The sequence below is a fragment of the Odontesthes bonariensis genome, chromosome 13 (assembly GCF_027942865.1).
Source record: "Odontesthes bonariensis isolate fOdoBon6 chromosome 13, fOdoBon6.hap1, whole genome shotgun sequence".
In the NCBI taxonomy this organism is placed as follows: Eukaryota; Metazoa; Chordata; class Actinopteri; order Atheriniformes; family Atherinopsidae; genus Odontesthes; species Odontesthes bonariensis.
In genome coordinates, this window is record NC_134518.1 from 6,917,473 (window position 1) to 6,931,406 (window position 13,934).

General features: G+C 41.8%; 1 protein-coding gene across 1 annotated transcript; it reads left to right on the forward strand.

The window, feature by feature from the left end:
* The first annotated feature begins 4,107 nt into the window (after positions 1–4,107).
* slitrk2 (SLIT and NTRK-like family, member 2) lies at positions 4,108–7,968 on the forward strand. The gene has a single exon (XM_075480838.1). The coding sequence runs from the start codon at positions 4,427–4,429 to the stop codon at positions 7,100–7,102; it is 2,676 nt and encodes an 891-aa protein (XP_075336953.1). The 5' UTR covers positions 4,108–4,426; the 3' UTR covers positions 7,103–7,968.
* Positions 7,969–13,934: the final 5,966 nt, after the last annotated feature.

A 13,934-nucleotide genomic window follows, 5' to 3' on the forward strand; every position in this document is an offset into this window, starting at 1 on the left:
GTGGTTTCTAGGTCTTAAGTGGGGCTGAGCAGGTTCCAGGAAGTCTGGGGCGACGTCCTGCTCTCACACCTGTTCCTCATCTGCCCTCATCAAGGTGTCTTCTTAAGGACCTGCAGGAGCAACCAGTCTTCTCCAGATTGTCTCACTTCATACTGCGGTAATTCAGCCGATTGCTTCCTTTTGAAAGAACTCCTTTGTGTTTCTTATCCTGCCTCCTTGTGTCTTCAGCCGTCTTGCCCCATTGTTTTCATGCTCTGGCTTTCCCGAGACTTCTTCTCAGCATTCTTTGTGGATGCCACAACTATCCACCAGCCACACTTACCTGCCGTACCAACCTGCCTACTCGCCCCACTGCTGACTCAGAACCTCTGCACCACAGCCATCTATACTCCCCTTGGCTCTGCCACCCACCTGGACTCTGTAAGAACCAACCCGATCAGTTACCTGGATTAATCTCGCACTCAAGCTTTAACTATTCATCTCCCTCTCCTCTCAGAGACTCCTGTTCACCTGGATCATCGCTCTGGCTCTCCACACCACCTTTTATTAATAAACCTCATCTTAACTATAGCTCTGTTGTTTTGGCGTCTGGTTTTGGGTCCTTTTGTGAGTTGGCTAGGCACTAGCCGTGACACCTTCAACCCTATATTTAGCGTCACCAATTAACCTGACATGCATGTTTTTGGATGGTGAGAGGAAGCCAAAGTACCCGGAGAGAACCCACGCATTCAGCGAGAACATGCAAATTCCACACAGAAAAGCCCCTGCCAGGATTCGAATATTCGAACCAGAAATCCTCTTGCTGTGAGGTTATGGTGCTAAGGCCAACACCATATGGAAGAGGGATTGCTACATAATAAAAATAGAAGCTCTTTATTGTGCACTTTGAAGCAATTTTATACAACACAGAATTTGTGACTGCACACAAATTCTGATTTAACAAAGTTCAGAGCTTAATTTTCCCTGTATGTTAATGGGAAGAAAAAAATATGACCAACTCTAAAAAATATATAATAATAAAGTCTTGTAGACCACCAGAGGTCCGTTTCACGTAGCAGGTTTAGTGAAAACTCTGAGAAGGTTAACCCTGAAATGAGGGAAATCCTGAGTTTTCCGTTTCACAAAGAGAGGTAACTTAACCTCACGGTCAGTTACCGGAGTAACAGACTCTCTGAACCTAACCTGGTCGGGACCAGGTTTTATTCAAGAAACCTTGAGTTTCTTTCTGTCTCCGCCCTCTTTCAGACACACACGCCATTTGATTTCCTCATTCATTCAGTCAGCAGAGCGAGTTCTTCTACTTCTAGAAGTCCATTAGGCACAGTAGGAGGCGACTTTTTTCACGAACATGTCCTTTTGACAACGATCCCGTGGATGAAGGTGCAGCATTATTGCGCAGAGAAATAAATATTTGTCGGAGATGGTTATCAGACCGCGCATAGATTTTTGCATTTACAGACAATTATCTTTTTGAGCGGCACCATCAGAATGTGTTGGGACAAAAGAAAAAAAAGGCATAAAAGACAAATAAATATTTGTATGAATAGGCTTAAAAAAGACATATATAGGCCTATTATATTTTATAAAGGCACTCGTGTCTTGGGGGTGGATTCCCTCCGGGGATTCCCTCAGCCACTGGCCTCCCGTTAGTGGCGGTGCTGGGCACCACCCGTTTTACGGGCATCTGCCTTCTTTCTGTTGGCTCAGTAGAAGTCTGTGTTAGTTTAAATAATTATTTAACAGAACATGATATAGATGATGACTCTAAATTGTCCTTCGGAGTGACTGTGAGTGTGTATGGTTGTTTGTCTCTTGCCATTGACCGCTGGGATAGGCTCCAGCCCCCCCGCGACCCGACTGACGGATTCAGCGGTGTATAGATAATGGATGGATGGATGGTATAGATGAGAAGACATAGTTTATGTGTGTGAAAACAGCATTATGTTGGAAATAAAATAACTGCACAGTCAAATAGCCACTTAATATTTATTTTACAGTGTAAAACATGATCAAAATGAGGTACCTCCATGCTGAGGTCTCATCTGTTTGAACAATGTTTTTATATTTCATCTTAAACTGCTGCCAAGTGCGCTTCTCCCCCGCGAGATTGCACCTAAATGAAATAAATGAATGGGCTACCATTCAAGCAGTTTCCCTGTAATATTATTGTGATTGCAAAGGACTACATTTAAACTTACACTTTTGCTGCTGCAACGGTGTTGCACTTATTTCTAAAAACTTATTGAAACTCGCCGTATGAGCGCATTAAGATTTCCAATTCGAGGTTGGTGAAAAACGTAGCCCCTCCTCTTCCCCGTTGCCAAGGTGACTCGTCGAATCGGGGCTCCATTGATGCTGGCTTTTTAAAGTTGTGGTGCACGCGCTAAACTCAAGGTGAACTTACTCAGAGTTGATTAAACTCACTCAAATCAGCGTTTCTGGAACCGAAAACTCAGGGTTTTCTATCTCAGAGTAGATCAACTCAGAGATCAGGAATAGACTCAGAGTTGGTTGAACCTGCTACGTGAAACGGACCCCAGCTTGTAACTGAAAAGATTAACAAAACTGTAACATTGACTCTATAAAAGTAGAATTTTAAAAACTGTCACGTGATACCATTCCTTATTCCAGACGCTATGTGAGTGTACTCTATGTGTGCAGCAATATACGTGCATGAGAAACAATCGTTTTATTTGTCTCTGTAAGCTGTTATTTAATTAGTGTATCAGGCCTCATTCTTTTATTCTCTCATTTGGCCCAGAAGCAGGAGGGACGTGCTCTCTTTTCAGTTTCTTGTATGACTTTCATTCCTTCTGATAATAATAGTATGTCAACAGGCTGACACGACATGGGGCTGCAAAATGAGAGATAAACACAGAAAACAAAAGAAAACAGTCGAAGTGAGAAAATAATGACTCTGAGCTTTTCCTGCCTCCTAGCGGTGTCAAAGAAAATAAAAGGAAAGGGAGAGGGAGAGCTCTGCATGAACCCAAAAGTGAGAGTTTCAGAAATATTATCAGCGTGTTTGTGTATCATATTTTCAGTCATTTAACCTTTCAGGTTTTCAGGTGTATCGTTCATGTTAGGATTATTTCTATCTGTCGGAAATGCTTATCAGGACCTCTTTCGGGCTTTCAGGTTTATTGTAGATGTTTATGGAAAATTATAAATGCAATGACCTGCGGATTGAAGATTTGTGACTGACACTGCTTGTAGTTGGAAGGTTTAATTATAAGAGGTCTTCTAATTCTGAAAGCAGACAGAATCATGCTGCAGATAAAGTCACTGGATACATGGGAAAACAGAACAGTTTAGCTCAGTATGAAACCACTTTGTTTTAAAAAACAGGTTATTTTTTAACATAAGGATTTCTCTCAAGAGCATCTGCAATTGTAGGATGTGTGATCGTGCGTGCGTGCTCATGTTGACAGTGTTGATGACGTAAGGGCCCCTGGGCTCTCTCGCTCTCTCTCTCTCTCTCTCTCTCTCTCTCTCTCTCTCTCTCTCTCTCTCTCTCTTTTCCTTCCTCTCAGTCAGTCTCTCACACACAAACACACACACTCACGCAGTCGGGCAGCAGCAGCAGACGCTCAGTACTGCTCTCAGTGTACGGAGCAAAGGAGGAGGACGACGGCACAGACTGTAGTTATGCCTCTGCTCCGGGTATATACGTCTCCTTCCGGGCGCTCTCTCTTTCAAACTGCGCAATTCTTTTTCTCCTTATTTCTACTCCCGACTTCACTTCACCTCGCCCCTTGTTTTGGAGAAGACGATAAAGAAATGCAGCCGTGCGTCATGGTGCGCCTCTGCGCATTATTTGTGGATCTTTAAAATCAAGGTAATTTAGTGTTTTTTTCTTTTGCCTGGACTAAAATTAAGCGGGTTGTTTCCTTGTGGAGAGGATGAGAGGGTGCGATTCGCAGCCCGTGTGTCCCTCTGAGTATTTGGCTGCAGCTGATGGTGATCTGTGTGAAGGTGCTGAATAAATCTGGGCTGCCTGGAAGGAGAAAGGAGCAGTAAGCGGCTTTTTTTCTGCGCTTCTAACAATATGCCAAGTCGATCAGCTACGCATGATCCCGTTGATTTGCAGTGGCGTCCCCTTTTTTAATTTTTTCCGTACCGAGACTGATGTCTTTTTTCTCTTTATTTTCTATTCTTTAGGGAAATTTTTGATCAAAGTGAAGGTCAGTGGAGAAATTTGCGCAGTCCCTGCGCGTCGTGGTTCCATTTTGACACCAAATACCAGCGGTGCGCCTGTTGGCTTGTTTGTGTGCGTGTGTTTTTATGTGCATGTGAGCGCTTCTGCCCCCTTTTTCGCTCTGTCTCGACTGTGAGAACTCACTCCCTATTTTTTTTTTCATCCAAGGCTCACACAGCGAAGTTAAATGCTGGATCTATATTTCAGCGACAATTTTTTGCAGTAAAAATGCTGAGCGGCGTACTCTTTCTGAGCGTCCTCACGGTCACCAGTCTGTCACCGTCCGAAACGGAGAGCCGCAAAACTTCAGCATTCAAAGACATTTGCAAGACGCGCTGCGCCTGCGAGGAGCGAGAAAATATATTGAATATCAACTGTGAGAATAAAGGATTTACCACCGTCAGTCAGTTTCAGGCGCCGCCAAATAAAATTTCCCAGTTATTTCTAAACGGAAACTTCCTGTCACGGCTCAGCGCCAATGAGTTTGTCAATTACGGCAATGTCACCTCGCTGCATCTGGGGAATAACGGCTTGCAAGAGATCAGAACCGGAGCATTCAACGGCCTCCGCTTTCTGAAGCGGCTCCACCTGAACAACAACAACCTGGAGGTGATTAAAGAGGATACATTTGCAGGGTTGGAGAGTTTGGAGTATTTACAAGCAGACTATAATTATATCAGCGCCATAGAGCCGGGCGCTTTCAGTAAGCTGAACAAGCTCAAAGTGTTGATTCTAAATGACAACCTGCTGTTATCGTTGCCTCCTAACATTTTCCGCTTTGTGCTCCTCACCCACTTGGATTTACGCGGCAATCGGCTCAAAATGCTGCCTTTCGCCGGGGTGCTGGAGCATATAGGTGGCATCATGGAGATCCAGCTGGAGGAGAACCCGTGGAACTGCACCTGCGACCTTATTCCACTCAAATCTTGGCTAGACACTATCTCCGTCTTTGTGGGGGACATAGTGTGTGAGACGCCGTTCAGGCTGCACGGCAAAGACATCACTCAACTCATAAAGCAGGACTTATGCCCGCGAAGGAATGCGGGGGAGCGCGTTCACCCACCCTCTGACTCTTACTTTCAGGGGGGCCTGCCCCCTACCTACCACCCTGCCATTATCACCCCCACCCGCGCTCCAAAAGCTTCCCGCCCACCTAAAATGCGCTACAGGCCTACCCCTCGCATTTCAAAGGACAGACATGTTTTTGGGCCTATAATGGTTTACCAAACACGATCCCCTGTTCCCATGCTGTGTCCCAGTGTATGTGTTTGCACGTCACAAAATCCCGACAGCGGGCTGAACATCAACTGCCAAGAGCGAAAGTTACATAACATTAGTGAGCTGAACCCCAAACCCTCATACCCAAAGAAACTCCACCTGACAGGTAACTACTTACAAGTGATTTACAGAACTGATCTGACTGAGTACAGCTCTCTGGAGCTGCTCCATTTAGGAAATAACAGGATTGCTGTGATTCAGGATGGTGCCTTTGAGAATCTCACAAACCTCAGACGGCTGTATCTGAATGGGAATTACATTGAATCACTTTCTCAATCTCTGTTCACTGGCCTGCAGTCCCTCCAGTACCTCTATTTGGAATATAACATCATAAAAGACATTTTACCACAAACATTTAACTCTCTGCATAATCTTCAGCTGCTTTTTCTAAACAACAACCTATTAAGATCTCTCCCTGACAACGTTTTTGGGGGCACCATGTTGACACGACTCAACCTGAGGAACAATCATTTCTCCTACCTTCCAGTTAGAGGTGTTCTAGACCAGCTATCAGCGTTCATCCAGATCGACCTGCAGGAGAACCCCTGGGACTGTACCTGTGACATTGTGACACTCAAAAACTGGATGGAGCTTTCCAGCACCAGTGTGGTGGTCAATGAAATCACTTGTGACTCGCCTTCGAAACATGCAGGTCGTCTACTGCGCTCCCTTCGAAATGAGGCCATATGCCCTGAGCCCAGCGAGGTGCCTCCACCACAGCATGCCCCCCCTACAAGAGCCCCAACATTAATAAGTCCCAGCACTGAAGCCACCACCCCCTCTTCTTCCTCCTCCTCTTCATCTTCTTCTTCCTCTTCTTCTTCTTTTAGCTCAGTTAGCCCCACTGAATCCCACATGCACACACCGGAGTTACACCCAGAGGTCCCACTCTCAGTACTGATTCTTGGCCTTCTTGTTGTTTTCATTCTGTCAGTCTGCTTTGGTGCAGGCCTCTTTGTTTTTGTTCTGAAACGGCGCAAAGGGGTGGAGCACGTCTCTACAGGTGCCAACAACCTAGATCTCAATTCTTTTCAAGTGCAATATGGCTCATACAACCCTGAACCAACCCAAGATAAAAGCTCTGAAAGTCATGTGTATAACTATATTCCTCCACCTGTGGGCTCCATGTGTCAAAACCCCATTTACATGCAGAAGGATGGAGAACAAGTGACGTATTACCGCAACTTGAAGGAGCTCAGTTATGGGCCTCTGAACGCAAAGAAGGATGACGTTCTGACCCGCAGCCCTGGGGCCTACACAATCAGTGCAGTGAATTTTATGGATAAATCACCACCTTCATGTGGTTTCACAACCACAGAGCCTCCTGAGATGCTGTATCAAAATTTAGGGGAGAGGCCCAACAAAGAGCTCCCCACGGCAGCAGGCGCTCCTCCTTTCACTTACAACTTTTGCACGTTGCCTAAGAGACCCTGCATTGTGCCCCCCTATGAGGCTGCTACAGCCCGGCGACATGTCACCAACCAGGACAGGTTTAACAAAACTGTGCTCTACGGGACCCCAAGGAAATACAATGAGCACCCTGCACTGCTGCTCCCTGGGAAGCTAAAAACAGAGCCGGACTACCTGGAGGTTCTGGAGAAACAGACTGCAATGAGCCAACTGTAAGATAGCAACCATGTCCCCCCCCCCCCCCCCCCTTTGTGCAGCATTCATAATAATCATACACTTACCGTAATAATATTCCTCTCTATATATCTATCTTATCTATCTGTGTTCTTTCCCACATGAAGGACTGGAGGTGAACCAAAGCTTTTGGTGATCTTTTTTTCTCTCTTCTTTTTCTTCTTTTTTTCTTGTCAAGATGTATAAAAAGAATATAAGAAGTATATTATTATGCAGTTCTATTTTTTCTCGTAGAAAGAATAAATTATTTCTTGTTTTTCTGAAAAATAAAATTCTAAAAGTCTTTGATGACGACAGGTATGTCATAGGTAGGACTTTGTACAAATACGGCTGTGTGCTTTTCGTGAACCTGTATTTGATTTTCCCAGTGACACCGAGAACATATGAAACCATTATTCTTTATAGAAGCCGAAACACCACAGATTGACATTCCTGTATATATTTAGGATACGCAGATAAATGGTGAGTGTTAAACCATAAAAGAAAACCTTTTCCAAAACCCAACAAGAGTCAAATCTCATACGTATCCAGAAAGTGCCTTTGCACTCAACTATTTTATCAACAATGCTCTCTGCAAAATGAAAATGTCTTCTCCTTTTTTTTTTGAAAGTGCTGTATTTTAACGAATCAAATCTTTATGTAAAATTACTTATTTGTTCATTTAAAAAGTCAAAAAAATTAACTTGAGTCTGGGTGTGAAGTAATATATTGGTTATTCATAGGGAGAACCTTATTTTTTTTCATTATGAAGTATCTTTGGAAATGTACAACTTACAGAAAACCTTGTATGATATGGGAGCTAATACAGAGCGGAAAGATTGCGCCATTAAATTTTCACTGAAGCACTTTGTCAAGATTCTGAGTTTTAGGTCAATTTTATTGAGTCTGCATGAACATTTTTTGTGTATTTTGGTGTACGGTGGCCATCTGTGTGTGTTGAACATAGAGGCTGCCTCTAGCAGCTCCTTCACTCTGATGAAATGTGATAGGACCCCTAATGACTGAAGACATGGCTTCTTTTTTTTCTTTTTCCATTGAGCTATAGCTGCTGCTTCCTTGTTTCTCTGACCTGTAAGTATCAGTACTCCCTCTGAAAATCCCCACCCACCCTTGTTGTGCTCATGCCACATTAACAATGTAAGGGGTCAGCATTTCCTTTAATAGTGACGACGTGTGTCAGGATATCATAGCAAGCTGTAAAGCGATTGCATTGTTTGAAAAGTTACTGATTATCCTTGAGTGGGGAATTTAGGTGGGAGGATGTGGATTCTTCTTTTAAATATTTGCGGCATCCTGGGCTTTGTAAGCTTACATAGAGAAGAACTGTAAATGTAGCCATTAACAATAGTGGGTATCACCCTTGTGGATGAGCAATGAAAGAAAATGTGTCGAAAAATGGTGGGCAGTGCAGCAAGCGGAAAAAGCACCGTTTAAGAAACATTTCTCCACCTCTCATCATTTTAAAAACGATGTGGATCAAAGGAAATGGACTGAAAAATACTGGTTCATGGACCTTGTTTTTAGTTCTGTAGAACAGCTGAAAGTAGTGATATCTTTCTTGAATAATCAGTAACAGGGAGGGTGTAGAGAGCTGTGAATTTACATTACAGTGTTCAATACTAAGCTGACGTTAGATAATAGTTTGAGAATATGTGTTCATAATGTGCTTTGTGTGCTGCTCCTTTTCTCAGCTGTGTGGATGAGTGGAACCCCGTTTTCTGCCCCTTAACTCAAGTTGACATTGACATTTTCCTGTTTCCTGTGAATGTCCCTCAAGCAGCCAAACCCCCCCCCCCCCCCCTCTCCTCTTCTCTTTTGTACATCCCCTCATCTGCCCCCGTCCTTCACTGCCTTCTCTTTCTTTTGTCTTGTGCTTTCTTTTTTTTTTGGTCCTCTGCTGGTTATTGTATCGCTGTCCAAGGTGCTGAAATGTTGATGGCAGGTACTAGGTTAGGCTGAAGCAGGATATTAGCAGTTTGAGAATTGCTTGCTTTTGTCCTCAACTTTTAGCCAGCTCCCTGATGACTGCTCAGAAATCTCAGCAAAAAATGCATTTTAATGATTTTTTTTTAATATGCTAAAGAAAGAATGTAAAGTAGACCTTGAACTAATATGTAATAACTGGTTTATAATTTCAACACTAATCGAAAAAATTCCTGTTTTGTGCATTTACTTTATCCCAATTCTTCGTGAGCAAAATGTTTTTTTACGGTTTTATTTTTTAATATCACATTGTTTTAAAGTTGAAGCCATCATTTTTATTCTTAATGGCATCTATGCACTGGTAAGTTTGATGGTGGTCATCTGGAAACAAGACAATATTGCTTCATACAAAGTCCACACTGAGTTGTTAAATCATCAGACTGGCTGTGAAAGAGCCTGCAGTTATAGTAGATTATATAAAACAACTTGTTTGTAAAATTTAAAGAAATCATGAAAAACTTTTTCATACCAACAGAAGGTGATGCAATATGTGCAGCAAACCATGAAAATGTCCATGAAAAGCATATCCTGAAAGCAATATCTTTCTGCAGATCTTTACTTTTGTAGCTGCAGTTGTGCAGTTTAGAGCTGAGCTGATTATGTTAATGAAGTCTCTGTGTTCTCATTATGTTTCCATTAGTGACACAAACAAATGCCAAAACATCACAAATAACAGCCAATATAAGATAAACAGGGATCATCATTCATCTACCTCGGGCATGCTCAGGATGGGAGATTGGATCAAAGAGAAGTTTTGGTGCTATGTGTTAGTTTCCTTAGCTAGGCCACTTTTTGGCTTTGTATGAATGAATTGGACTAATTTGGAATATAATTAATTTTAGTTGATTGGTTTGAATTGGACTGTATCTTTGAAGTGCCTTGAGATGACATTTGTTGTAATTTGGCACTATATTAATAAATCTAATTGAATTGAATCTCTTTTCCCCTCCGTCATCACACATGCTGTCCCACACTGGAAGCAGAGCAGGATTCATTTCCATCCTTCATGTGAAGAACTGGGACACTTACAACAGCAAATCCCTACAGAATCACAATTCTTCCATGATAGATTGTTTCAATAAGCTGGTGTTACCAAGCAGGAACCCTGCTTTCGATGGGTAAGCAGAGTTTTGGGATAACATTGTTTGCAGCTAAATTGTGTTCCTTGAGTGCTGCAGTTCTGAACACCTGGAAAAAAAACCTTTAATGTTGTTCAGCTGTTCCTGCTGCATGAAACAAACTTATTTACTCCAAAGTTTGATAGCTTCTCTACCTGCTCCCTTGTTCCTTTTTTTAAAGTCCTTTTTTGCTCTTAATGCATTTTACTTGTGAGGCCCCTTGGTGCCATAACTTCTTTTCAGACTGTATTGAGTTGCTTTCATCCATGGTTTCTGGTGCAAAGGCGCACGGCGAACAGGGGAAATGCTGCGGTAAGCAAAGCTGTGAATGCTGTCATGCGGGCTTCCTTTTTAACAAGCTTTGCCATTTCAGCTGCTGTGTGAATGGGAGTCGGGAAGAAGGAGGGGCAGGAGAGGGGGAGAGAGGTCTGGAGAGCTGTTCATTCCTCCTCTTTTCTGAGAATGGAGTGATTTTCCTTCCTTGGGCACAATAGGTCCTCTGTGTCTTTTTAGTGGCAGTGAAGGAAAGAGAGAGGGAGAGCATTTGCACACATACACACTCTCACACATGCACACATACACAGGGGATATAAGGGAGGGTTGTAACATGTGCAGCCTTGCACACCAATGAGGAAGCTTTCTCCCCAGAACACTCTCTTCTCTTATCTTGCAACCCTGGGACTCGTGTGAGTGGCCAATTGTTTGCATTCATATATTCATATCCAAATAGAGAGAATGCCAATAACTCTGCAGAGGTGCTCTCTTTTTTTTTCCTTCGATAAGATTCAGATGTATAAATAAGTATTTTGTGAGAAATGCTCTCCCCTTCTGCCACTTTCTCCCTTGCTCCCTTCCCCCTCATTCGGTCCCCCTTCTCTTGACTGATATGATAGAGGACTATAAATCGGCATTCTTACACTATGGCTCACAGAGTGGATAAATGATTCAGTGATGACTTTGAAGCATAAGGGCTGATGCTTTCAGTTGATTTATAATAGGTGTTTTGGGACCTTTCTTTGTATACATATGTGAGCTTTCTGACTTTTGTGCATTATGCTGTGTGTGTGTATGTGGCACCAGCTCTTCAAACACATACGATTTTAATCATTTTGCTGCAGACTGCTGCAATCCATTCTCTTTCCCTCACTGCTGCATGCTTGTTTGTATCCCTGCTCCATCAGCCTGTGCAGCCGTTCCCCTTCACTCATTCTCAATTATGTGTGCGTCATCTCCAGCTGTCATTGCTTACTGTGAGGTATACGTTTTCATTTGAGCAACCGCATGTCCTGTCTCCATCTCTGTGATGCCCTCTAAGTTCCCTGAACTTGAAACTGAACATTTGAACTCACTTTCATATTCAGCTGAGGTGTATGTTAGGTAGGTTTTTGGCTTCTTTGAGAGAAATAAGCCATCAGTTCACGGCCTTTTTAAGATTTTTGCGATTCCAATTTTGCAAAAAGTGCCTCAGTTGTTCTGCCAATTACTTTTAGAGCAACAGATGGCAGGAAAATGACTGCATCATTTTTCTGCTGGTTCTCACAGATTTTGCAGATTTTCAAGCTCATTTTTGCTCTGAAAAAGAACAGCTTTTGGGCTAAATTTATAAAGTTACATTGGCTACCTCTTGTAATTTGTTTCTACTTTTCATCAATTTTATCTCTTCATATAGCTGAAATTTCGTCATTGTTGGCATGGGAGAAATATGAACAAAAAAAAAAGAAAAATATGTTTTTTTTGTAATGAATAGTAACTCCTATGTGAAAACACAAAGACAGTTCTTTTTTCAAAAAATGACCCCATGTGTTGTTTGCACTTTCTGACCAAAGCAACTCTAATTATGCTAGAAGAATATGTCATCTCGAGAGTCATGTGAATAGATTGTCTTCTAACCTCAATCAAGCTGTTTTGATTTCTAATTGCAAAGTTGCAAATGATTTTATTATTTACAAAATGATCGTTTACATATAATGAAGGCAAGCAACAAAACAGCAAATATAAGGTAACGGTAGGAGGTATAAAATGTATTTTACACCTAACCTTGATTGTTTTACAACCCTAAGAAAGTAGTTTTGATTCTAACTCTATCCAGATAATTCCAATCCCTAAAGCCAACCAGGAAGTTAAAAAAGTGTTTTAAAGTGTTCCCGTTTGTTTGTCTTGAACTCACATCCAAAAATTTCACAGACATGATTGATTGAAAGCACAATTGTACCATCTAGCCACTCCTCCTCCCTCCTTATAAGATTGTTTCTGGCTTGTTAAAGGAAACACTCAAAAATGACATTTTCTCTCACGTGAAAATGCTGAAATGAGTGGTTGTTTACCCTCCAGCCACTTGCAGGGTCGGTACTTCACAGAATGAAGTAATGGGTTTCAGTCAGAGTAAAGGATATTTAGGGGCACAAAGGAATGACCTCTATAGTTCTTTTGATTGGATGAACTGTTGTCTTTCAAAGGTTTTGAAACTGGGCCATCTTCAGAACACTTGAAGACCTCTCCCATTAGCATTACAATGTTTGCTGAGACTGAAGGCCTTTGCGCATTAAGTCTTTTCTCTTTTTTTTATGTGCGATTTTTTTATTTTTATTTATTTTTTTTTTTTCATCAATCATCATTTTCGCAAATATATATATATTTTTTTAATCAATACAAAGCATGATGGAGCCATCAAACTATTAGGATGGCTATGTGATTATGCCACTTCTTTAGAGTAGGGAAATAATAAATAAATACTGGGTCTGTCTGATCTGGCATCCAAAGGAGAGTTGCACTAGCTGGTAAAAGATCTGTGAAATCTTTCCAATCAGTATGTCAGTCATACAGATTGAGAACCAGCTGGCAACACTAGAACCACAATCTCATAAATTAATATCTTATTCACAATAGATCAGAAAACATATCACATGTTGAAAGTCACACATTTAGATTTTTCATTAACATATTAGCTCATTTTGAAATTGCTAGCAGCATCACATTTCGAAATTTTAAAAGTTGTATGGGACCTATTACCAATGTGTATAGCTTTCCCTCTTCTTTTAACAATAGCCCATCAGTGTCTAGGAACCAAAGGAAACCAGTCGCTGAAACTTTGGGAGAGGAATGTTTTCCCATTCTTGACTGATATAGGATTCTAGCTACACGACAATCCCAGGTCTTTTTTTTCGTATTTTGTGTTTAATGTTGATTTAGTGAAAGGTCCACTGTGAAACCATGCTGTTGTAATAGATGTGGTAATGTGCTCAAATATGCATGGCCTTCCATGAAATTATAATGTCTGGATGGGAGCATGTGTTTCTCTAAAACTCGTATATACCTTCCAACACTGATGGAGCTTTTCCAAATGTGCGAATTGCCATTGCAATAGGTACTAATGCACCCCCAAACCATCAGAATGCTGATAACAAGCTGGATGGTCCCTCTCCTTTTTTAACTTGGATGATCCAGTGTCCTCGAGTTCCCAAAAGAATTTAAAATTTCCATTCCTCTGACAACAGAACTGTTCTCCATTTAGCCTCCGCTCATTTTAAATGAGCTTTGGCCTGTTGAAAACAGATGTCTTTCTGAATTATGTTCCTATATGACTTCTTCTTTGCATGGAAGAGCATTAAAAGAGACATCATGCCCTTTTTCATAAGCTGACACAAATTCCTCTGGTCTTAATGATATGACTGTGACATGGCCTGGTCATAAAACAGTAAAGCAGTAGAGCAGCT